The sequence below is a fragment of the Drosophila montana genome, unplaced genomic scaffold (genome assembly GCF_035044405.1).
Source record: "Drosophila montana isolate Dmon_TW-CO22-7 unplaced genomic scaffold, ASM3504440v1 contig_2669_1, whole genome shotgun sequence".
In the NCBI taxonomy this organism is placed as follows: domain Eukaryota; kingdom Metazoa; phylum Arthropoda; class Insecta; order Diptera; family Drosophilidae; genus Drosophila; species Drosophila montana.
The window spans coordinates 258450-285835 of record NW_026997536.1 but is presented as its reverse complement, the minus strand read 5'-3'; the positions used below and the strand labels follow the sequence as shown (position 1 = coordinate 285835).

General features: G+C 38.2%; 1 protein-coding gene and 1 long non-coding RNA gene across 2 annotated transcripts in view; both read left to right on the top strand.

The window, feature by feature from the left end:
- The window catches only part of LOC135429714 (uncharacterized), a 38100-nt gene extending 21895 nt beyond the window's left edge, over window positions 1-16205 (top strand). The window contains exon 2 of the long non-coding RNA XR_010436451.1: window positions 15806-16205. This is a non-coding gene — a long non-coding RNA (uncharacterized LOC135429714). The remainder of the gene's footprint in view (window positions 1-15805) is intronic.
- Window positions 16206-16319: 114 nt separating this feature from the next.
- The window catches only part of dpr11 (defective proboscis extension response 11), a 43764-nt gene continuing 32697 nt past the window's right edge, over window positions 16320-27386 (top strand). The window contains exon 1 of the mRNA XM_064684150.1: window positions 16320-16661. Coding sequence (XP_064540220.1) covers window positions 16508-16661 — 154 coding nt within the window. The 5' untranslated portion in view covers window positions 16320-16507. The remainder of the gene's footprint in view (window positions 16662-27386) is intronic.

Here is a 27386-nt window from a genome sequence, read left to right as displayed (position 1 = left end):
ATTGAATGCGCTTTGCGAAAGGAAATGAACTCGAATAAACTTGCACTCGTCGAACTGCTGCAAATGACAGATTTATGTCGCTGGGGCCGAATCTGAACGTGGCAAGTCCCAAGTGCTGTGATATGTACATATGTATATTGTATATATATATATATATATATAAATTCTATGTAAAAGTACTATATATATAACAGTTTCAAATTTACAAACATAATGTCACAAAGCAAAGAAAATCGTTTTTATTCTGTATAAATAAAGAAGTAAAATGCTGCTTAAATTAAATTATTTTTTTAATGCATGATATCTGACAAATTTCAATCAACTTGTATATATATTCCATAATAAATAAATCACAAAGATAAATGTTTTTAAAGAGATTACACGAGCTCTTTGTTAAATATATAAATCAATTTTGACTTTAGCAAAACATGTTTGCCCTGATTTTTCTATAATATTTGCGCAAGCTGCTTATGTTTTAAATCAACTAAATCACAGTTTTGTCTCACTTAAAAGTTTCTAAAGAAATCCATTATTAAACATTAACAATCATTTCGAAGTATCAAATGCAAGTTTTTGCTTTTTTAAGTACGTAATTGGGGGCATTTTAATGCTTCACCTGCCACAGAAACGGTTTTGCCCCCGCGCTCAACCGTCGCCCAAAACTCGTGTTCATGCCCCGAACTTTGGCCTTAATAAAGCACATAAAGCGGCATTAGCGTGGCAAAAGCGACGACAGGCAACAAAGTCGCCATTATGAGTTCTTTTGTAGCATTTTGGACCTCTTTGGGCCACATCAATATTTAATAGCGAGTTCTAGTTCCCAGACTGGGCAACATGCTCTGCACCATGCCGGCTCGATACTTTTATTTAATAAGGCTGCGCTTTCAAGTTATTTGCTGCAGGAATTTTGTAAAAAAAATTAAAAATAAATATCGACAAACGTTTGAAATGCCTATTTATTAAAGCGCGCAATTTGGCATTTGCCCTGTCTAAACTACGTTTAAAGTGTTGGCCAAGTGACAGCTTTGAGTGCGTTCCAATTAATATAAATTAGCAGCACTTTATCTACGGCGTCACGCCCACTTCATGTACAGCCCAACCCACAATTGTGCTCAAATCGAAAACAATCGAAGCAATCAAGCGAAATCTTTGGCAGCAAGTGAAACGCGTGCACAGGATTTCCTGTGTATTAAGGTCTTAAGCAGACGTGAACGTGAGCGTGGCCTTCGCTTTTGCCAGAGGCGGTGGGAGGAGGTAGGGCGTGTCAGCGCGAATAAGCCAAAAAAGTTTTGGCAAACGTGGCGTATGAGCAGCGCGTGCCACTTCTCAACTTTTCAATTTGATTAAGTAGCTGAGACAAGAGCCTCAGAGACTGGCCAACTAAATCCTGGCAGAGAAAAAATAAGAGTGTTCTCGTCGGGAGTGCCCGACTAGGAGATGCCCTCAATAAAACATTCTTGCTTACTTCTATATATACACAAAAACACACAAACGCACACAGTTGCGGCTGTACTTCTTCATAGTCCGATCTTAATTTTCGTTTTGGCCAAATGCTGCTTAAACCCAATGGTGGATAGACCGACTCAGCTCCTCTTCTTGTAAATATACATCACTTCAAGAATATATAAATACGTTATGAGCACGGAGATGCTTCCTTCTGTCTGTTACATACATTCGGTCAAAGCCAACATACCCTCTTTATCCATTTCCAATGGGTGCAGGGATCAAAAAGTAGAGGAAGAGTTCGCTTTGGAGCAAAGTCTGAAAATATTTAAGGCTAATTTTAATTGAAACACCACACAAATCGCTGAAGGCTTGGAATGTCAGCCAGATTTATGTGCACGTTGGCCACCGGAGAGCACTTGACAGCAGCAACAACAACAACAACAGCTACAACAACAGCTACAACTACAGTAAATACTATTTAAAAGCAAGAAGCAGCACTTGGCCAAACGATTTGATAACATAATTTAAGCCAGGGCCCAACAAATGAACACATAATTTAAAGCTTTTTTTGGCCAAAAAACTGAGCAGCATAAAATCTGTGTGCTTTGTATATATATTTTGTCATTTGAATGGTTTTAAGTAAATTACAAGCAACAATGGCCACAACAAATTCTGAGAATGCCAATAGCATATACACACACACACACAAAAGCACACAAACACACACATGGCACACGCACACACACAACATTATACAAAGCGAATGTCTGACGTTGACTAAAAGCCAACTACGAGGGGAGAATTGTCGTCTTGTTGGCCTGGCCTGGCCGCAAAGGAGGACATAGGCAGCCATGCGGCAAAATTATGTAAAAAGTCAACAGCAAACAGTTAGCAAAGGAAGGGGAAGCAAGGGAGCGAGTGGTGGGGCCGGGGCTTTGGCTACAGGGCAGGCTAGGTCACTGAAATTGTCTGAGCGGCGACAAAGTGAAAGCGAAAACGCAAGCACATGACCTCCAGGGCAGCCTGGCAAAAGGAAAAGATGCAGAGCACGTTAACGAAAATGGTAACAAACCGAAAATGAACATGCGACAAACACACTCAACAACAACAATAATAGCAACAAAAAGTAGCTGCAGAAAAGTGACTGCAGAGGAAACAGAAAATTTTCAATTTGTGTGAAAGTCAGCGTTGGCCAAAAGCTAGGAAATGTATGACTTTTCAAGGCATATGTTTATAAGCACTCAGATAATCCGTAATCAAATACTATTTATGCTATTTGCTAATATAAATTTAAGTTGATTGGAAAGACTTGGAAGAATTTGACAAAATTGACTAATATTGGGGCTAATTCTAATATCTAGGCGGGAATTGACTGTATTTTAGTACATATGTATATCGCCTTAAATTTTTGAAAAAACTGACAGCAACATTTAGGCTGCATATGCCTAGTCTTAGTCTATTATAAGTACTATATGTCTCAATATCAAAGCCGAAATAGACTGTATTTTTTTCGATGTACTGGCTTAAATTTAGAGAAATATAATGCTCCAAATAAAGCTATATTTGAAATAATATCTTAGAGGGAAAGGGCTTTATTTAAGTCTGCATAGATAGAAAAATATGAAAGATTTGAGTCCATTCATTACCTGAAATGTAGGCAGTAAAGGTCTAAAGGTCTTCTAAGGTCAAATAAGCCAATTACGCATAATTTAAGACATTTGTTTGCTTCTTTAAGTTGTATTCTATGTGTAAATTCTGGGCTTTAAATTTATCAAGATCTAATTGTTGTATGTTTATTAAGTGTGGGAAAAAGCTATTTAAATGAGAGATGATCATTGAATGCTTAGACAATTTTACAAGCGAATGAATATACATCTGCTTATATACATGTTTCTTTGGTGAAAACCTTTCTAAGTTATTTACTAAGTGAGGAATCATCAACTTAAGCTATAAAAAGCTTTTACTTATCCACCATTTCAGCTAAGATTTCAATGCATCCTGAGGGTTTAAAACTCCGCCATGCTGTTTCGGCCACTAAGAGAATTCTGCTATCCAGCTTCAACGCTTTTTGTTGATGAATCTTAATACAGCTGCTTACTATCAGAGCAGGCACTATATCACTGCGGTATCATTATATCAACAAAAGAAACAATCGCTGGTTAAGCAAACACATTAATCTAAAGAACAATTCGAAATATCCATAGAGAACTACCAAGGAAACCAAAACACGGCGCAAGGCAACAAACATTCAAAATTAATTGTGAAATTATGTACAACATTTTATAGAGGTGTTTTAACCGCAAGACAAGCACACAAAACAAAAGCCACAAATGGATGTGAATTATGTGAAATGCCGGCAAGTGTCGGGTAAACGCAACTTGGCGCTAAATTATTAATACATAAGCCAAACAAACGCCGAACATCTGTGAGAACAACAAAAGACAAGACGAGCGCCTCAAATGCTCCGAGTCAGCGGGGGCAAGCTAGGGCGTGGCTAAGAGTCCGGAACGGGGGCGGGAACAGCGGCAGCTAGTAAGCACCGGGGCAGGTGGCCGCAATCCAACCTTGACGCTGAGGTGAAAAAGAGAGCATCAAGTGGAAATGCCTTCCGTTTCAGCAGTCATCGTCCTATGCTCAAAGTCCTGGCTTGCTTACATACGCAACGAATGACTAAGCCCCCGTAAGACCCCTCACTGTACCAAACACACACACACAAACACAACAAGGCTCGCAATATATGAGCCAAGTGGGACTTGGGTGGGTTTGGGACTTCAGAGGGCTACTCAGTTGCAGCGCATAATCTGCTGCCTGCCAGTGCTGCTTACTTTCACTACAAAAAAACTAGCTAAATCTTATGCTAAAAAGAGCTAAAAATAACTATTAGATAAGCAGGGCGCTCCATTGATAAAGGTGCACAGAGAGGTGAAGAGCTGTGTCCTTGTTAGTTAGCAGTAGGTTTAAAATTCTTTTTAGTCTTCACCTTTTTTAAGCATTCTAAACCTTCTAATTATAAGCAGAATATAATTATTTATAAAAGAGTAATATCATATAAAATATATTAATTTTATTTTGAGATTATTTCAAGGAAAAAAAATAAAATAAACGTTTAGCTAGTAACACGTACAGTGTATCTATCGGTAAACGGTTAAGTCTGGTTAAGTCTGCCAACCTAGACTTATCACTGAGATGACAAATAATAAAAAAAACAAATAAATAAATAAAAAATAATTAAAAATTAGCTTTATTGTTGTAAGTACCAAATATTGTGCGATAAAGCTATACAAAAATATAGCTAAATCGTGCACATTAATTGGGCCCTGAATTGGTCAATATAGTACGTTGATGCGCACTAAAAAAATGAATTATGATAAACAAACTTTGGTTTTAATTTATAAAGTTCGTTTAATGATTAATGATTACGTTTGAAGTATCGATATCGTATCTGATATCGTACTCGTTATCGATACTTGAGACACATTGCGCTGGGCTGCTTACGACTTATCGCTATACAATATGATCACATTCATATTCAAATTCAATTTGTTTCTGATCAAACATAATGACAGTTATTCTCCCAAATGGTTCGGTTTTAACGTAGCCTGAATTTCAGAACCTGCTAATTTGCACAGTTATCTGTTGAGAAACTCCTAATATAAGCAAATTTAGCTAGAAAATGGCTGAATAGGCAGCCTTGCTGGCTGTAAGCTGCTGTTGAGGTTAAGCTGAAATGTAGTTAATGTTTGTGTGTGTGTGTGTGTAAGTATGTGTGTGCCTTAAAGGTAACTTAAAGTTTTCTACGGAGCTGCCTTTAATTCATTATGTATGCCTAATGTTAACAATTTAGCAGCTATTGGTTTATCTTAATGAAGCTGTTTGCAAAGCAGCCCAGCTTACAGCCTAAATACACACACACAGTCACACACACACTCACACACACACATAACCACCCACTCGCACAGTTGAGCGACCTTGCGACCTGTTTGGCTTGTCTTTAACTTTTATGACGCGTTCAAATCCGCTTGGCATCGCTTCGCTACATTAGTCGTTCCACCCCCGCCACACCCCTTTCTGTGTGTCTATCTGAACCAAATCCCTCATCATATTTTACATAACGCCCGCTAACTGGGCCCGCGGCTAAGGCTTTTGTCTCTACTGTCTTCTGAATTTTTCAAAGCCGTCTTAAATATTAAAGCGTTCATTGTGGTCGGCAGGCGTTGTCAACTCCGGGAATTCGCAACTCCCTAATGCAAGGCGGGTGGGCCGGGGGCGTGGCCAATGGGTTAGCCGGCGCCAAGTGCTGACACTCGTGGGAAAATGTTTTAATAATTTGTGTAAAGAGTTGACAGCGTGGCCCCCACCAAAAATAAAAGGGTGGCAAACAAAACGTGTGATATATTAAACTTTTATTTTCTATGGTTTAGCCATGTCAGAGGCATGGTAATGAGGGAAGGCTCTGGGCTGGTCATTATAAAATATGCAAAAATACATTTGGATACACAGCGGAATTACAAACGAGATGATTGTTGTTGGAAAATTGTTGGGCTGCTGTTTTCGGTGAATTGATTTGACTTTTCTACAAGGGCTCTGACAATATTATTATTTAAAACTTTCCACGTGGGAAACTGCTAACTCTGAAGGGATACAAACTTTCAGTTAGAAGCACAGCAATGCAATGTTTTTTGATATTGTCACCAATTCATTGAATTCGATAACACGTTAAGTTGCCCAGCAGAGTGCGCATATCGAACAAATTTACTTATTTTCGATCATTATTATTATTTCAATTTATTAACGCGATTTGCTAAGAAAAATACATTTAACATGTTTGCTGATCATGTCGCTTACTTATAAATAAAGTGACTGTGAACCAGTAAAAGTTACAGCCAATATTGATTGGCTATCGATATTTATCAGTCACACAATATTTACCCGCACCCATCCCTAAAGTATATGCAAACACAGCCAAATAAAAGCCACGCGGTTGGCAAGCTTTAAACAAAGTTTCGCATAGATTAAGAAAATTTAATCGTAATTAAAGTGATATAACAGAAAATTTAATTAACAAGAAAAATAAACAAATCTACAAGCTTAAAATATATTCAAAATGAGTGAAGATGCAGAGGACAACACGCCAAGCGATTTTATGCAACCGCTTCCAATGCCCTAGAAACCCATCAAGAGTTTGAAACTTACAAGAACTCCTTTACCCACGAGGAAACTGGTGTAACCACCATCCAAAACGTTGCCATTGAAGAGTTCATCTTTGAGATGGATGTGGCGAATTCGCAGCCAAGCCAAGCCATTCCAGGCTGCGAGACGGGCATACCAATGCAACGGGCTGGCACGGTTGATATTGGCGAAATAACAAAGCGTCTGTTTGACAGTGCCGTCCATAATTGTGATTGCATCTTTCGGGTTGACCAGGAATTGTTAGGTGCCATTGCCAACGAGCTAAGACAGGCCATCATTAGTCCCCTGAATGTGATTGGCGCACAACTGGACCCAGTTCTCTTTCCTCTGGTGCCTGCAATTGCCTTGGATCGCGGCTCGGGCACCGTGGTCGCCTATGCCCTGGGTCAGTTAGTATCGCGCAGCATAAACGATCGCAAAAAGCGCATGCTATTCAGGGACTACGCCAGGGATATTCAACAAATTTTAATCAAGTCCGTTGCACAATCGCTGCTAACTGCCAACGATGGCAGAGATTTTTATTTCACAAAAAAAAGTATCGAAATATATATTATTTGTAAAATTTATTGTTATATATACACTGTAAGAAGAACACGTTCGTTATGCAAAAAATGTTTAATCTTTAAAAAGAAAAAAAGAAGTTTAAAAATATGATTTTAATAATATACAAATGATAAGGATAAAATAAAATAAATGATAAAATTTGATATATTGTAATAAGAAGCAAATTGGCAAATCGGATGAGTTGTAAGCTCCAAAAAAAATATATATATATTACTATATATTAATTATATTAAACTTAACTATTGCTGATAATTGATATTTTTTTTTATAAAAATAATTTTAATAAAGATTTTTGTTCCAACCAAAAGTTGAAAAATAGCATATATATATAACTGACATGGATAGTAAATATTAATATATCGCAATAAGAAGAAAATTCGTAAACTAAAGATTTGTAATCCACAAAAATTATACATACCTATAAATATTTAACTTTCGAGCTTATATTTATAAGCAGTTCCTCTCGTTGTTATATAATCTACTATTTTAATATGGTCTATGTGTATCCGACACAGTCAGACTTTTGATATGTATCGAAGAATATAAATTACCTAAATGTAAATTTTTGCATAATTAGCTTTCTGCTGATACTAGGGGCTGATAACATGCCCCAGTAGGAAGTGGGCAAATTCAGCATATAAACCACATAAATAAACAACCAGCGAAGCTGTTCGGAAATTTATTAGCAACTACATGATTTATTAATGCCGAACATTTGCAGCATCAGCAGACACAAAGATGTTGCCACAGTGTTGCAAACTGTATTTGCGCCTTATATTGCCACATTATTGTTGCAATTGCAAATATAGCTTAAGTTGCATGCATTTAAACAAACAACCGGATGCAATATGAGCTGTGTGTGTGTGTACACTGGCAAAAATGCACTTACATTTAGTGCAAATTTGCATGTTCGCACATTTGTTTAGGAAATTTCAACACAAAATGCCAGAACGCCAGTTCCGAAACATTTAGACACTGCAGACACCTATCCCCTCCCCTCTAGCCCTTTGTATACTCTGTCATGCAGTTACGCTGCATTTAAGTAGACGACAAACAGCAGGCCTTGTCATGGCCAAAAATAAAAAAACTAGCAAAATAGTCCAGCAATTTCCCTTCCATATACATACACCCATATACCCAGTATTCTGCTGGTCCCCAGCTTGTGCCGTTAAGTAGCTTGTCCTACAAATTATGTGCAAAAGGGGTTGGGGGCTTACTTGTTTAGGGAGCATGAACCTAATTGCGTTGGGGCTTTGGGGGCGTTGGTTTCGTTGTGCGTTTAGAAACTAACGCCAAAATGACAACCGTATCCAGGCGAACCAATGGTGCGTATACGCAATGTGCCACGCCCAACCCACGGTTAACTTAAATCCCCGGCCATAAATTAAATTTTTATTGAGTTTAAGCCAATATCTCTCTTCGTGCTGAGAGTTGGCCAAGTTTCGGCAAATGAATAAATGCCGCAGTTATTTTTCGCATGCATGACATGCACCTACAAACATGTGCATATATACGAGATACATACGAGTTATAGATATGTATATATATATACTACCCAGTCTAACTTCTTTGCTTCCTGAAATGATTAAATGCATGCAATTTATTCAGAGATCAAAGTTTATAGCATTTGCTACCTTTCTGTGTCTGCACATTCTGTGTTTTATCAGCCAAACATGTACAAGGCTGCTGTGCAGGTACATGCACGAATAAGCGATACCCTGTTACTTAATGAAAATATCAAAATATATAAAAAAAAAAAATTTTAGATTTTTACAAGTAAATAATACATTAATAGCCTTTCTGAAAAGAAATCTATTGCACTTTACTTTTCCTAATTTAATTTTGGAGTTTTATGAGTTTTAGTTTTAGTTAGAACTAAGTTCAGTATATAAAATAATAGTCTGCACAGTTTCAGATAATGTAATATAAAATACATGAATTAAATGACTGACTCTGAGATACCCTTCAAATAAAATAATTAAATACATAAATTATTTTTAATATTTTTCTTAATTTTCCATTTCAATTTCTCTATTGAGACTTCATTGACTTGAACCTTATTTCCAAGGAAAAGACTCTTAAATTTGGCCATTGCTCGCGCGGATGTGGAACAATTGCTGCAAAGATTTTGCAAAGCAATTTTGAGCTGCGATAAGGAAAAAAAACAAACTGTGTCCATTTACTGGAACTGATCCCAACAAAAATATAAACCTGAGATTTTTATAGCCGACTTTATTTTTGCTTTATTTGTTGTTTCTGTTGTTTTTGTTGCTGGTGGTCGTTAGCTGCAGAGAGTTGAGGGCCAGTTGCGGCAGCTGCTCGTGTATTCGATGGAGCAATATTTTCTTTTATAGACTTTACGTTTCGCATCCCAGTTGTACAGGCCCTTGCCCACAGACGCTTGACCTCTTCAGACATATTTTTCGCTTAGAAAACAAAAGAAAGAAATTGACTTTTATGTGCGAATATTGCTTATGCGTGTGTGTGCGAGTGTGTGTGTGTTTGTTTGTGTGTGTTTTCGAAAACGTGCCCAACGTTCGGCTATCTGTGGCTTTTGGTCAGTTCTTATGGATTATGAAAGATATATACACTGCGATTCCTTTGGTTCTCATAAACAGCATGAGTTATTTTTCCAAAGTTTGTTGCTGTTGTGTGTGGGCGTGGCATCTGCCCAAAGCTGCTATACTATGCCATTTCCTGATTGCCTGTCTCACATATACTGTGAACACAAAAGGATATGGCTTTGAGCTGAGCAACTGCCACAGGAATTCAAACAAATGTGGCGTACTGTGAAGTTGGTCTGTTGTAAAATACCAAATACAAGGGAATTCAAGCCGAAGCAGTTACAGACACAATTCTTAACTTAAAATAAAATTCAGATCTATAAATAAAATACAGTTAATGGTTTATTCACAACGACTGGCCCCCTAAGTACACAAAAAGCTGCACTTGAGCTACAATTTATTTTCCGATTCGAAAAAATTACATGGAAATGTTAAAAGTGAAAACGAAAACAGAAATGTTCGATTTGAGGAAGTGAGCCAAAAGAAGAACATTGTAAATATTTGCAAATGTATTTTTTTAACGACACAATGAAAGTCAGACGGATATATATATATATACCATATGTATATATACATGTATATATGTGTATATAGCAAAGCCTTTAAAAGCAATACAACAAATGCTCGACATGATGACAGTTTGACAAACAAACATATACACACAGACGGGCAACCATACTAAAAGTGTTGCGTGTGTGTGTGTGTGTTTGTGTGCGTGGTAGGTGGTAAATACAAGCAACTATTTTGCCCGGACTCAATGTCTCAGCATCGAATGTGGACAGCTGCACGTGCCTGGAGAATGGACACAGACATAGACATAGACACGGTCATGTCAGAGAATAAAGTTTGTGCAAATTCTTGTTTGCCATATCGTACAACAATCAGGGGCGCCACACACACCCACACACACACACATGTCTTCATATGTAGATGTGCCCTTATAGTTGGCCAAGATACGCATCTCGCAGCTCAGCTACTGGAAGGAGCGCCTTTTGGGTTTGAGGGGGCGCAAAAACATTAATTCAGTCGAAGGTCGAACAACTTCAGCCTCCTCTAACTACACACACGCACACTCAGCATGTAGCTCGTTATAAGCCAATGCTGCTGGGCTCTATTTGTGGGCGGGGTATATTAGTTAGGGCTTCTTAAAGGTTGGGTGGGGGGGCTTTGGGTCGTCAACGCTCTTTCACACACATAACATAAAAATTTGTTGTTGTAAATCTGCTCAGCACTTTGTGCGTGAGAGTGGCACAGTTTAATAGCAACACACAAACACAAGCACACACACACAGGCGCACACACAGGCGCACACACAGACACACGCACACACACTTAAATACAGCGCCGTACACATAATCTGTTGTGTAATGTCTTTAGTTGTGTCAACTGTGCTGCATGTTGTGCCACAACAGCAAAGTGTGGAAGGGAGAGGGTAGTAGAGGGAAGGGTTGGGGAGTGCGTATAGAGCTGGAGTGGCACCCCTATACAAAGCATTGTCCAATGTACGTTGTCTGCAGAGGCAAAAACAGATTCTGAGTGAGTGCGAAAAATGGCAACATGCAGCGCAACCCGCAGCCCGCCCGCCCACTCCCTGCGCCCCACAACAGTTGAAGTTTTGAAACAACATTTAGATAAATTTCCCCAGAGAGAAGGCCAAAGTGTTGCGACGAAAAAAAAATTAAATAAAGCTAAAGGAAGCATATAACAATAACAATTGGCGATTGCATCTGCAAATGTTGTTTATAGGGTGCGTTAGCTACTGAAACCTTTCCAACATCCTGAACACATTGATTTCCAAATGAAAAACAAACTTGGACCTAACTAGAATTCATGCATTTGATTTCAATTGCATCCCCTTTTGCTGAATTACTTCAATTTAATTAACTGCGGGCGTGCATGAGTTATAATTTAAAAAAAGTTAAGTCATTCATTAACTGAAACCTCTTAAATTCCGTTTTTGCATATAAAAATGCATTGGACTTTAATCAACTATAATTGAATTTAAGCGCCAAATGTTCAATTATAATAATTTGTTGTTAATTTATTCGAATAGGAATTATCTGCCCATATATATATATATGCCCATATATATATATATAATCCGGTATAACCCGGCCTTGCCCGTGGCACGTATGTGATAAAATCAATGTTCTCAAAAAAATTTGAAATAATTTTGAAAGTGATCGGACGGTAAACAAACAACTTTTATACAGACGATTTCCGCGAATTTACAACTGTTGCGAGTGGAATTTCCCAATTCGCTGAAATAAGTATTTATTAAGTTCTTATGTAGAGCTTTGAAAATAAGTTTGAAGCAAATCGGACACAACTTAAAACTTCGCTCAAAAAATCTTTGAGTCGCATTCCACCCGAAAAAGTTTGAATTCTGCGAAAAGAAACACGTCTCAAATGATTTTTCTGACAGATATATAGATCACCCACCAAATCTTTGACCCCCATTTTCAACAAGGAGGAACGGATTTTTCGAAAATTGTGAAACACCCATCAAATGAATTTGAACAAAGATCTTTGAAAATAAGTTTGAGGCCGATCGGATCGTAAACAAAAAAGTTACATACAAACGTTTTTCGCGATTTTCCACACTTGCGGGTGGAATTTCCCGAAACCCCGTCTTAACGTGCACCTACATCACATAAGGTAGCTACAGTGAAAATTTCAGCTTCCTAGCTCTTACGGTTTGGGCTGTGCGTTGATCACCAATCAGTCAGTTAGTCAGTCAGTCAGTCAGTCAGTCAGGACAAACAGTTTTATATATAGCGATATATAACTCGAAACCACCCGCAAGCGTGGTTAATTAGTGGTAAATGGTTGTGGCAGCTTTATGACGTTGAACCAATTGTCTGCAAAATCGTTTTTTATACAAAATCTCATTGGAGTGTTATCGAATGTTAACGAGTTATATAACCTAGGCCTTCGAATCGAAAAAAAATAATAAAAAAATCATTTCAATAGTTTTTGACGTAACTTAAAAATGTAAAAACCACGTAAAAAAGTTAAGACAATTTCTAAAACTATTTTCTTAATTTTATTCATTTATTTGTAAGTTGACTGGAGATCACTAAGTGTGGCCAGGTTGTTCGTATACCTAGTTGAAGAACCTGGTTCTATCATCAGCTAAGTTTGCTATCGGCTTTAGACTTGCAAGGCCTTATCCAGAGTCCGAAGCTATAACCGCTTGAGAATTATTAGCTACAAAAAGTAAATCTCAAAGGGGTTGAAGGACTTAAACAACGTGCTGATATGCTAGATTTACATTATAAATAGGATCCCATTTTAGGTATAGAACATACCTTCCTAATTTAAAAACCCTTTGAAAGCTTATAAAATGGCCACTCTGTCTTTATTAGTGCCTTATTTGAAATAGACAAACAGAAGTTTATTTAAATGTGTTTAATTTGAAGTAAAGTGCTCTAGCGTGACCTTTTCCAGGTCATATGTTGTATGCTTTTAATGCACATGCCATATTGCCTTAAAACAGTCCCTTCCCGCCCCCTGCATCATACCCCCCCTTCCACTTATCAACCATTGAGCTGAAGCTCGTAATGGGTGGAAATGTTTGACTTCGTTCACTCGGAATAAGTAAGAGCTGCTCAATTTGGCCGCTCAACTATGTACTTGGTGGTTTTGTCATTAAGCTATTATGTTGTTGGGGGTCATGCGGTTGCCATTGGCATGGTATTTCGTTGCTTGTTTTGATGGCATTGCGTTTTTCCAGGAAAAGCCAACGACACGTGCTAGACCGACTGGAGCAACGGAATAGAAAACACTATACAACCAAATTGAGCAACATTTGTGGCATAGCAGCTACGAAAACTTTTGCCAAAAATTTCATTCAGCTAAATGTCAAGACATTAATATTCAAGCCATAAAACCAGGGACCAGCACCCTCTCTTACTACCCCCCCCACACTCAACACACACACAAACACATATTGCTGGAATTCGAAAAGTGTGTTTCGACTACTTCAGCGCTCCGACAGCTCAATGTGGCCGACTGGCAAATAATATTTAATTAGAGAATTGTTTAGACAAACTTTTTAATTACGTTCATCGTTGTGTGCGCGTGTGTGTGTGAGTGTATGAGAATGTGTGCGCGTGTGTGTTTGCAAGTTATTAAGCGACCCGCATAAATCTTCAGATGTAGCTGGCGCTTCCAATTTTCGTGAAAAATGCACGCTCGACTGAGCGCCTCGTGCAACGCCCACTTGTCTGTGCCGCCCACCAAACAGGATGCATGATGCCAGCCACGACACGCCACGCCCCGCCGCCCTCCTCCACACAGTGCTGCTTGACAGCCGGGACGAGCTGTGACCGTCAGCTGCATACATTTTAAGCGACAGCAGCATTAAAGTCAACATTTTGCCAGTGGCCTACATTCAAGCGGGTGAAGGGGGAAACGGGGGAAGCGGGAGCACAGTTGGGGCACGGAAACTGGTACGGGAGCAGGCGCTGCTGTTGCCGCTGCTGTTGCCGCTGCTGTTTCTGCTGCTGGGAGCGTCCTTTTAGCATAACTGCCTCCGCCTTTCGCTTTCGCTGACATTTTGATGCGCTGCATACACACACACACACACACCCACGCAGTCACACACGCACAACTACTTATGCCATGTGTGTGTATCTTTATGTAGATGAGTTGGCAGTAACGTGTAGAAAATTATGAAGATGCATTTTTATTTGTCCGTTTTTTATCTATATATACTTTTACTTTTTTTTGCTGCCAAAACTAACAAAAGACAAGTAAAAGTGCACTAGTCGGCAGTGTACAACTACGCGATACCCTAAACGCCAAGCTAAGCTAGCTTTACAGCCATAAACATGCCAAACAGACGGTTAAAGATAAGGATATATATACTTTGTGGGGTCGCTGATGCTTACCCCTGTCTGTTACATACATTTGCTCAAAACCGATATACACCGTTCAATGGGTTCGGGGTATAAAAAACCTCTGAGAAGCTCAAAGAGCGTCGGCGACAAAGAGACGAAGGGACAGACACAGCGTGCGCCACTTGCTGGACAGCAGCTGCTGCTGGCAGACAGCAAAATGAACAGAAATTCTGTGAAAAATTACCTTTTGAATACATACAGCTAAAATGTTGAATAGCCGCTGTGAAAAGCGACTAAATGAAAAGGAAAAAATTTAAGAACGATTTCTAAAGGCAAAAATTAATCTTTAATTAAGCGTGCAGATAGCAGACAAATGGGTATAAACCTGGGCAATAATTAATTACTTTAAACTGATATTCTCATAATAAAAAAAAGGTGTTGAGTAGCAAAAAATGTGTTTAGGGAAAAATAGGAAAAAATATTTATAATTAAGTTTGAAATTAAAGTAAATTACTTGGAATTTATTTTAAAAAGCAAAATGAAATGCATTGAATAAGCTAGAAGTGCATTCAGAATTTATTTATAAATATATATTATTATATTTAAAATATAGTTGACTTATAATATTCAGCATTATTATTTACTAATTTTATGCACATTATCTATAAAATAAAATTAAGTTGTTTTAATTATTATTTTTACACAAATTTTAAAGAACTTGCAACAAATGACCCATCATAATCAGCTGTGAATCGTGCTGTAAACTGTTTTCATAGTTAATTAGATAAGCGGCAAATACAAATACAATGATGCATTTTAGAGATATATGTGAGATATATGTATTGTGGCATTGAATACAAATTGCAGCGGCCAGTGGCATGTGGCAAGGCCAATTGGGGGTACTAAGTCCGAAAATGGCGTAAGTTGAGATAATTAATTGAGCGCAAAACTAAACACGAAAGCAGCAAAAGCAATTATCTACAATAACACAGGGACACACATGCAAGGAAGCTGGCCACGCCTAACACACTAACACACACACACACACACACAAACACACGCAGACATACACACAGACACACATCGATAGGGCTAAGTAGAGTAAATCACTTGGCATTTAGCAGTAGCAAATAAATCGATTCTCGACTACTATTAACGGTACATTAAAAACCCTGATTGCCTTTTGTTTCATTCCAGATAATTGCGCCTGAAATACAGACACACACCACTCAGCCACACAAATCCAAAGGATACGAAATTGGCCTCAAACTGACAGATGTTGTTTTTCAGCTGGAATAACAACTTTTCCGCGTGGGTCAATGTGTGCGGCCTTCGGAGTGTGAAGAACTAAATAAGAGCTTACTTACAGCGCAGCCAGTGGAGAGCTCATAAAACTAAAAGAGAGAAAATAGAAGACAAACTAAAACAATAACAGGCACAAATAAACAATCGTATGCAAAAATTATGAACAGTCGTCAAAGTGCGGAAGTGTGAAAAGTTTGCGCAATAAAATTGGCAATAAAATCGAAAAAAAAAACCAAAACAACCGTCCCATAAAAGAACGCCGACTTTTGCGATATACTTGTATATCTACAAATATATATGCACAGCAAATAATTTTTATTTGTCAAATTATTTGCGCGTAAAATTTCGTCGACGTGCGCAGAAATCAAGAGTGAAACAAACCGAGTGGCAAAATCTTTAACATTCACCAAAAACAACAGAAGTAGAGATTTTTTTCGGTTAGGTGTTAAATGCGTTTACATATCTCTGACGCGGCAATTGCCGCCTTCTTCAGTGCAGCGAAATAGAAGTAAAAGTGAAAGTGCCGAGATTCGCATTATTTCTGCGTAGGTGAACACATTTATCAGAGCTCTCAGAGAGGGACAGGAGCGCAGCATGCGCTTGTGGAAAAATCGATCAAAAATGCGAATAGCCGCAATTGGCAGGGTGCCCACCAGCACCACCATTACCAGGAGCACCACCAGAGCAACACATCGCTTCAAGCAGCTGGCACAGTTACTTATTGGCGGCATTCTCTACATGACAATTGGTAAGTTCTCGAAAGGAAAAACAATCTTAATTTGAAATATTTAAGACAATTGTGCTCTGGCCTGCAATTAACATTTCAAGTTGCGTTTACCCAATTAGCTGATTAACTCTTTTTGTTAATTAGGAAAGTGGCCAAAAATGCTTTTGGGTTAATTAATCAAATTAAAAGCTTTTATTGAGCTCAGATAACCCGAAAACTTTGCAAATTCTGCTTGAGCGCGACTTATATATTTATTAAGGGTATGCCGCAAACTTTTTCGCGACTGATGAAAAGTAAAATTAGTAATTAACTGATTTATTTAAGATTTGTCTGAGCAAGTGCTTACCTGCTGGTGTTACCCGTCTTTGCACAGGAAAACTTAAAAAAAATATATATTTTTCATAGATTTTTCATAGATTTTTCATAGATTTTTCCTATTATTCTTAGTCAGCATCGGTTTAGGCTTCAATTGTATATATTTATAAATTTTACTATATATAAATACGAACTCATTTATTATATAGGTCGTGTCAGCAGAACCCATAAAAGCTGCAGATACTTACGGTTCAATTACAGCTTCAATTGCAGATACATGTGTATATAAGTGTGTGTATGTGTAATTATCATTAAAAATGAATGAGTGCCTGTCGGCCAAATGTTGTAATATCGACTTCAGTCCTAAAGGGTCGCAGCTGATATTGTTGTTGTTGTTGTTGCTGTAGAGCAATTGTGAATGAAGCAATTTACAAATTTACGATTGTTAGCGGCGCAATTCAACAGCTGAACACAAAAAAAGATTAAAAAAATATGAAATTAACAGCAAAAAATACAATATAATAAATTTGCAGAAAGTCGCAATTGAAATACTCTTTCGGTATAAATTGAAAATTAAATAAATAAAATTAAGTTTGTGCTTCGCTTTTCCATGCCAACTTTAACGGAGAGATAAATGTTATTTGATGAAAATATGCACGTTGGATTCAATTCAATTTTCACCTACTAGCTGTTACAAACAAGCTTACAAATTAGTTTAACCGTTTTGTAGGGGCAAGTGTGTGGGCGCAGCTGGCTGCATAAATTGGTTTTTTGTTCAACACGCATACGCCCTGGGGGCGCTCGCCGAGCTGCCAGCTGATTTTTTTTTTCTGATTTTCTCGCTTGCATTTGCCACGTGCTCTTATGCAAATAATCGCATTCACTCGTACGTGCACTTCATGTCAAAACAGTTAACTCACTTAGTCAAGAGGCTGCCAATTTCCACTCGCTGGCAGCCGTTGGTTTAATCACAGCTCCATTTAGCCTAAAATTGCTTTAACTATGGCAAATAATTGATTTTATTTAAAGCATAAACGATTTTAATGAAGCCCGACAGCTTTTCGCTGGAAAAGTTTTCGGAGTGGAAATTAGAATGAAAATTAAAGGAAATTTTTTCGATTTTCTGATTTTGCTTCATTGCTTCTATAAGCAGCTATTAGCGTACTTTTTGCTGTCTTCACAGACTTAAAGGGAAGGGAAGAGGGGAGCCCCACATCAACAAGAAAAGTGAAAAAAGTGAAAATGCAAAACATGAAAACATAATTCATGAGCTCGGGCAAAATGTTGAATTGTAAATGATCAGGCGCTGGCAGAGGGTAGACAAAGAGGCAGCCATCGGCAAGGCAAAACTTTAAGCCAACGCAAATGAGCAGACAAATATGCGACAGAGAGGGAGCGAGAGGTGGAGACGAGCTCGAAGTTGGCCAACTGAGGGGCGGCCATAAAAAATGCTGTTGGATTTTAATGCCATAACTGGGCTTGTTGTTCGTGTGAGGGTAAAAAACTTTACAGTTGACCCAGCCCCCAACTAGTAGCTCGACTTATATCGTGCTTATAAAATATCTTTATTGATTTTTCTCGCTGTGCATGGCTTCAAGTTCTTTGCGTTTTACAGCAAATTTACTGGGCGCACAGTTGGGCCCGGTGCCCCGCTGCCCCGCAGCTTCATTGACTTTTACCTCTGCCTTGGCGCTGGGTGTAAGATTGATTTATTTACCATTCCGTTTGGTTTTATTTTTAAACATTATTCATAACTTTTTCCGTGCGGCTGCGGCTTTGTTGTAATTTATTTCTGAGCAGCGTCAAAATAAATTGAACGAAATTTGTAAGCATTTAAAAATGATTTGCATGCGAGGCGGGCAACTTCTTAGCCCACAATTGGCACTCGTATCTCGGCCAACTAAGAACTAAGAGTTTGGGCACACTTAAGTGCTCTAAAAGCGCACGTAATGCGCGTGGCTAGCCCTAAAGTTGTGTTACGTAGTTACGTTACCATATAGTCTGTCTATAAATTATGGCAATAAAAATAAAATCAGCAACGCTTCGCTTTGGTTTTTGGCCAGCTTAACAATTGTTTTTATTTCATTTGCTCTTTCTTTATTTTTTTGTTGGCTGCGTTTTACTTATGGAATTTATTTATTTTTATTTATCTTATTTTTGTTGTGGGAAAACTTTTCACTTTCCTTTTTAGCTTGGGACATTATTTTTCTGCTTTTATTTCCATCCGTTTTGGGTTTATTGCAGTTTTCAGCTGTCGCAGTGGCTGTCTCTCCTCTCCCTCCCTGCCGATCCTACTGTTCCACTTTCCAATGCCACTCGCACATTTTTCCGCCGAAATAAATGTATAAAAAAAATATTCGTTTCCAGTTCCGTCTGCCATTTTCACGAGTTTTCCTTCTGCAGCATAGAAAGAATTTTGCGCCGTTGCCTTTTGCTACTTTGGCTTTTGTCGGCGCACTTTATCCATTGCGTTCGCGCATTTTCCCACGGCTCCCCAAAAACAGTGCGGCAGAGGAAAAAGAAAAACTCAAAACAATGAAATGAAAAATTATAGCTGGCACCCGCCGCACTTACATCTCGCCCTTGCAGCTGCTTTGTCAGTGTAAATGTGTTTTTGCCATCAATTTTTATTGCAAGCAGAGTGTATCAATAAATTTTACAGCAATGTGCGGATTTAAAAGCAGAACTGCATTGGCTTTTTCCTCTTCACATGTGGGCGGGCTACACACACGCACAAGCACACACACATGCACACACCCTGTCAGCACCTTATGGGCCATTGAATTGGTTTATGACATTCGGAGTTGGGCATAAAATGCTCTTTCGCATTGTGGCTCAATTGGCCTTCGATGATGTCGTCTTTAGGCCATGATTTCCAACTGTTGATTGCCATTTGCTTGGCTAAGAGCCTTAGCATATGTAGCAATTAGCCCTAATTGGCTTATAAAATGCTCCACAATTGACAGTAAAAAGTGCTATTTCCAGTGTTGAAAAGAGCTTTAGCAGTGGAATTCCCTATTCATTTAGTTAAATTCCGCTATCAATATACTTTGTATTTTCATATAATTGAGATTAAATTAATTTGTATACAAAAAGTATGCTTAACACTTGTCAAAGGCTGTCAATATTTGATGCTAGTGCTGTAAAATGCCATAAAATAGATATCATGCCTAAACCTATCTGCTGAATTTATAGCATATAAGCAAAACAAAGCGCTCATAAGTAAAAATCAATATGCTTTATATCAAAATTAATGGAGTTGCACTCACCCACACACACACATACACAGCAGCATGGAAAAAGTGTTGACAGCTGCTTTTATTCACCTGTCAGACACAGAAGCCGCTAAACTGTTGATAAGAAGACAGAAGACAGAACCGGCAGCTGGGTGTCAGAGCGTGTGCTCCAGCACCGGCAACTATGCATCCGGGTATCACCCAGTTATAACCAAGGGCTGGCAAAGGGACAAGCGAGTCCCGTGTCCAGGCCATCAGCAGGGAGCTGCGACTGAAGCCAGAGACAAGCGTTGTGACAGCACAGCCAATAAAAATCCTTCACAATCATTTATCAATAAGTTTCAGAGCAGGACGATGGCGATAGAAGGCGCCCAACCCATCAACCGCCCTTAGGGAATGGCTTTCTGAAGTTGGAGCGGGGCATGAATTACATGAGAGCGTGTATAAAGTATGGAAATATCAAATAATCATGTATAAGTGCTGCACAAAATATGTCAGCTTCTAGGGGAGGAAACGAAAAAAATGAAGAAAAACGTTATCAAGCCTGAGCAGTCCGAACATTGCTGGACTGTGGACTATGTCGGACTCTGTGTAAATGTCACAAAGTTCGAGCTATTATAAATGACATAGGATGTCGCTTGACAGTGAAATATATATTGTGAAGTAGCCGATAAAAACAATTGACAGTGGACTGATGTTAGCATATAACTATGCTAAGCTAGGCCAGCTTACGAGTAGGAAATGAAACTCTTTAATAGATTACAGCATTATATAGAACAACTGAACATTTTCAAGTTTAAAATATGACATTTATACACATTTTCTTTTCGCCTAAACTTAAACATGAATTATTTATGTTAAATATAATATAAATGATATATATAATATAAATAATATATATATAATATATATATGATATAAATGATATGTATGATGTATATGATATGAATGATAAATATGACATATATGATATAAATAATAAGTATATGATGTATATGATATATATGATATATCTTATGTATACGATATATATATTATATGATTATAATTTTTCAAGTATTAAATGATGGCAAATATAACCGATATTACTTTTGCCTAAGCTTAAATGTGAGAAAAGTCTTAATACGAATTTTATAAATATATTTAATTGAATATTAAAAGCCCGCAATTTCGTTGGTTGCTTCAAGAAAATGTTCTCATCTAGTTAAATATTTGTCATAAATATTTTCATTTAATTAGCTCAATTATTCAGTGGCATTCTTTTATCCACTTTAACTTCAAACTATGAGAGGGGGAATACTTGTAAGTATTTAGGGCTGCATTTCTTAAAATTAGATTAAATATTCCAGAACTTCTTGGGGTGCCAAACAAGTGTACTTAGTAAAATTAACAATTTCTAATAGGCCTTAAAAAGTGTATAAAAAGTGTAAATGTTTGTCCAAAATTAGGTTCTTCTATTTTTGACCATCTTATCACCTCAAATTTTAAGACATATTTTAAATTAAATTTAATTTAATTTTTTTTTTATTATAATCCTCATATATTTCAATTCAGACTTTTGTGTCTCGCAATAGAAATATATGCCAAAAATAGAGGGGCTCTATACATTGCAAAAATGGCAATAATGAAAATCTGCAGCAGACATGCTGTAAAAAAAGCAAAAAACACTCTCAAGATTTTAATTAATTTTTATCAGCGCTGCTGCTGTCTGCCTTTTGCCTTCTGACGGCTTTTTAGCATAAGGTGAAGTGAAAATGTAATTCAATTTTGGCGAGCAGCAATCTCAGAGGTGGGCTGAAGGGGACGTCGAGTGGGTGCGGGGTTGGGGGCACGCTGCAGCTGACAGTTCAATTCTGTAGAAGTGTCTCTGAGAGTTATTTGCTGTCGCCTTACTTTTGTTTACAGCCAGTGTAGAGCGCCTTTTTGCAAGGCAAATGAGTGCCAAGTGCCACACCCCCTAGCCCCCTAGCCCAACAACCAATCAGCTGGCCGAGCCCAGAGCCGAATGCCCAGAGCCAAGCTCTCAAACAATATCTGATAAGCTGCATCATGCATTTGCATACTTCCGGCAATTTGTTTTTGTGCGAACCAAACGAATCGAGACAAATGCAATAAGCGCACAGAAAACACACACACAAAAAACAGAACTACAGCAAAAAAAAAACAAAAACAACAAAAAGCAAGAAACACACAACGCATAAAGATAAAACCGAACGAGCGGGTGCACTGCATCGCATCCTGCTCGCTGCTTTTCCACACAAAAATGAAAGCTCCGGAGCAGCTCGCATTGTGCATTCAAATTACGCTGCCGCATTGTTCCTGTTCCTTCCGTGCCAGCCAGCTAGCAGTCTCATAACCAATCCCTACCCCACCCCCACCCGCAGCCACTATCCGATCCTCCAATGCCCGATACCCCATTGCCAATACCGTAACCCTCGCTCCCGTCAGCCCGCTTCAGCGCTTTGTTTATTTACGTTGTTTGCCATTTGTTGTGCGTTGTCTCGACCCAGCCCGTCTCCCTTCCCCCTTCTCCTTCATGCATACACATAGTTTTCAAAAATATTGTTAGCTATAAATTCGGCGACACGCGCGCAAAAAAAAATAAAAGAGAGGGAGACAGAGAGAGAGAGCTAGAGGAGACAGCATCACGCGCTGCATGTGTACTCACAAAATCCGGCATTTGTTTAGAAACTTCTTTACCCCGCGCCAGTTTAATATTAACTTTGAACCTAGTCAAGTCCCCTAGCCCTCGCTGCCTTAGCAACTACTGAGACGAACTGAGTTACAGTTATAGTTACGGGTATAGTTACAGTTACATGTGTACTCACTATCTGTGTGTACATATATTGCCTTAGCCATAACTCTACGTTATCCGCGGGATCTGTGTGGGCAGCAGCTCGTGCATCTAAATGCATTTGCCGGAAAAAATCTTTATTGAACTAATATTTTTATAATATAAGAGATGAAAGAGTTCGTAAGAAGAAACACTCTAAAATATAGAAGACATTTTACGGGAGAAAATTGATCTCTAAAAAAAAAAATTAAGTTGGAGAAAGTTGCAGGATAAACTACTGGAAAATAAATATAATAAAATAAATAGAATTGAAATAACCTAATATTAATTAGCGAAAACAGATCCAATTACAAGTCGAAGCAAAAGAGTTTACAGTAATTGGTTCATCTAAAAGAGCATAGGATGTACATAAAATTAAATAAAATTAAATAAACATAATTAAAATAGGGAAGTTTAATAAAAATCTTAGAAAACTGATCAATTTACAAAAAGAAAGAAAGAAAGAAAGGAAGCTTGCAATAATTGGTTCAAAAATCTTCATAGTGTAAAGAAACGAAAAATTCATCTATAAAAAAGGTAGAGTCAAAAATTAAGGGATACAATATTTAAAAAAAAAAAGAATAAAATAAATAAAATTTAGGTAGAAGCTAGATTATAATGAAGTTTTAATAAAGAGTTATAACGAAGAGTTTTCTAGTATATATACATTTAAAATGGTTAAATATTTATAATTACTGATTAAAAACTCGTTTATAAAGTAAAGGGACACCATATTGGCTACGAACTAAAAATAAAATAATTAGAAAAAATAAAAATAAACTAAAGAAAACAAGTCAAACAATCACATCAAAATGTAAGAAATATGTTCTTTAAGTTACTGGAGATCTTTAATTAGTTGAGAGGGAGATTTAATAAATTTTTAAGTAAGGAAAGCACCACTTGAACTCCTTGGAACTTAGAAAGGTAAACATTCATTGTTACTCAGGTATCAGGTAAACGCTGCTAAATAATACTCGACTATATAATTTTGTACTCAACCCATATATAGTTTCGAGCATGGTTAAAGTTAGTTCAGTTCTGCTAAAAATATATATCTTAAGCCTTAAGTATTATCCTCCTTCCTAACTTTTCGTCGGCTACCTAGCTTTCCACTCTCTCTGTGGTACTTGGTACTTTCTCGCTACTTATTGCAATACCTCTAAACATAGACCATGCCAAATGTCCTTCTTATAATATACGAGTTCTGTCAGATTTCCATAAATAACGTAGTGAGAGAGGCATCTCCAAAAGATTTAACTATATGTATAACAATTATTCGTGCAAAATAAATAAATACGATAGTTAACTGTGTCAGCTGTGCGATTGACCGTGGGCGTTGATAAATAATACAAATCATTGGATTGTTTTCCTATGCAACACAATTTTTTCCGTTGACTCGCTAGATAGAAAAAACCAACCAGATCTGAGGGCACAAAAAAAATATAACAAATTAAAATGGCAAATGCTCGAATAGAAAAACGTTCAAATGGAAAGCTCTAATAAAAAAAGAAGAGAGACATTTCCATTACTGCGATTAAATCGTTGTTCAGACAAAAAGAAAGACGGAGGGAGGGAGATTGAATGAATGAATAGAATGACATGGTTTACGAAAGGCAAAGAGTGGGAGTTGGCAACATGCAGGATTTTGGCCTTTAGTCCTTCCGCATCAACGCGGTTGGGTGCGAGCTTGTGATAGGATACGATTTTGCTATTATTTCAATTGTTATTGTTTATATTCATTGGATGCTGCTGCTGAATGGAAGCAAAATGCTTGCCATAAAATATATACATTTTTGCTTTTGATGTATCTTTTTATGGCGCATAATATTAGCCTGACATAATTATCAATCTTTACGGCCAGCCGGAATGGCTAACATAAAATGAATCATGGCCGAAAGCGCGTAGATAGCACACAAAACCAAAAAAAAAACCCAGACCAACGTTGCGTATGCGCAATGTTGCGCTCAATTGTTCCTTAACCGAATACCGGAATTGCGCGCAAAGGCAAAAGGATTCGCCATTACACACGAGCACACGCTGATAAAATTAGCAATTCCATGCCATTTGGTCGGCAATATTAGCAGCAAATATATTCATGCCGACTCCCTGACGGCCTCTGGCGGCATACGGGGCGTATGTGTGTTGCACAAGCGTGACGTTGCAGCGCCTGTGTGAAATGCAGGCTGAACGTTTGCGGTTTGGCCTCGCCTCGCCACCCAGAGCCCCTGTCAATGTTCATGTGGTCGTTTCTATTGCCACTGGCATCCCTTCTCACCCCAGTCCCGGTTCCCGGGACAGTGGTGACTGCGGCGTGGACGCGTGTCGAAGCATCTCAGTCGGAAAATGGGTGACAATTCATGACAGTGCAATGCGCGTAATTTGCATATAGAGTCGAACCGTTAGCCCATTCGTTGGCTCGTTGCCTGTTTGGGTCGTTTGGTTGGTCCCCGGCTCGTTCTGGATTCCCAGGCTGCGCGTTTTGTTCGATTCTCTGTCAAATTCTCTAGTGAATTTTCGACACACACACACATACACTGTCACATTATGCAAAAATTCATTTCCAGTGCATTTTCGCATCGGGCTAAAAAGAAAACTCGTTCAAATTTTAAATGCAAATGACACCAAAAAATGGGCGTGGCGCACAGGTGGGCTAGTTGATGGTGGTGGTGCGTTGAGAAAGTCAAGCACCCAATTTGTGGTTGCAGCTGCTAGATTGAAAACAAAATTAGTTTTCTTTTAATAAGCCAAAGCAGCCTCCGATAAAATCAGTTAGTTCGAGCTGTTTCAGTGCAGTTCAAAGCGGCGAGACTATGCATATATTGCATTTTGTGTGGCCGCCCCAGAAAAGATACGAGAAATTTTATCGATCGAAATCGACAACATTTTCAGGAGACATACGAGCATATTTTTGGCTTTAGCCAAATCGGATAAATGCACGTGAATTACGCATATTACGGTTGCTCCAACATCAAATGAAGTGTACGTATGAAATGTATGTATATGGAAATTTAGTATTAAAAACTTGTTCGAATAATTGTAAATTTTTATCTTTTAATGCTACTAAGAAAAAATATTTGAATAACTATGGGAGCTTAATTAAATATGCAAAATACTGTAGCTATTTATATAACTTACTTAAATAAAAAAATAAAATGAAATCAATTGATAAACAAATAAAATATTATTTAAAAAAAAAAAATATATTTATATATATTTAATAAAATTCCAAATTGAGGATATTTGTGCAATTCAATGAAACACTTTAAGCGGGCATTTAATGCGATGCGGCGAGCATATTTTAAATGCGAACTGGGTAAGTCGAATGGAATGCACGCCAAAAATGCCGAAGGCATTCGCAAAGATCCTGCCTGGCTGCATACCAGGATAATGGCACTGAGCCCCGCACTCGCAAAACAAATAAACACGAACTGTGTGCGGGCGGCTATTTCTTTTTTTATTTGGTTTATTCGACGGCAAACAATGTGGAATACTTGCGGTCTGAATGTGATACGAAACACGCCAGCCAGCCAACCGGCTAAGCTGGTGGGAGGGGGGAGTGGCTGGGAGTGATCTGGGCTGTTTCGGCAAAACAATCGCTAGGTAAATGTAAAAGCAACCCGCGGCGCATAATACATGCCCAAGGCTGCATTCAGAAAGCAGCCAGTCAGCCAGTCAGTGTTCCATTTTCTCGGGATTCTGCGGGAGAAACACAAAAACACACCCAAGAACTTTAGTTCTGTGGCTGCAGCCGATTCATGAGTGCAGGAAATGCTTTATGACTCGGTCGGCGTTTCCGCTGCTCCATAAACAGCGAGCAGGCAAATTGAAATCTTGCCGCCATCTACTCCCTACTCGCCCAGCTGGCCAAAATTCATAGCTACCATTGCCCGCTCTACCCGCCCTTTTGGCCGCCCGTTGAGTTGGCAAGTTTTTTGCTCCATTCGCTAAAGACGCAGCACAGCCAGCCAAAATGGCGTCGACTTTGACTGAATGCAGCAGCCAAGGCTCTAACTGCTCATAATTTATGCTAACGGCAATTTAAACTTTGCCTGTTATTTATTAAAGCCACGTTCAGCCCCTTCGCACCGCAGACTTTCGAGTTTGGCCACAGCAAGTCGCGCTTTCTATTGAATACCCAGGAAAGTGTTCAGCACGCACAGTGGGTATGTTTCGCCTATTTGGGTATACAAATATTATGTAGTGGGATTTAAGATCATGCAGCTGTATTATGTTATTATAAGAAAGTTTTAACTTTTAATATTACAATTGCACTTTAATATTATTATTTTTTAAATATTTTTTCTAATACTCACAGAAACATGTTGCTACTATTTATCATTTGTTTAAAATTTTTTTTTCTAT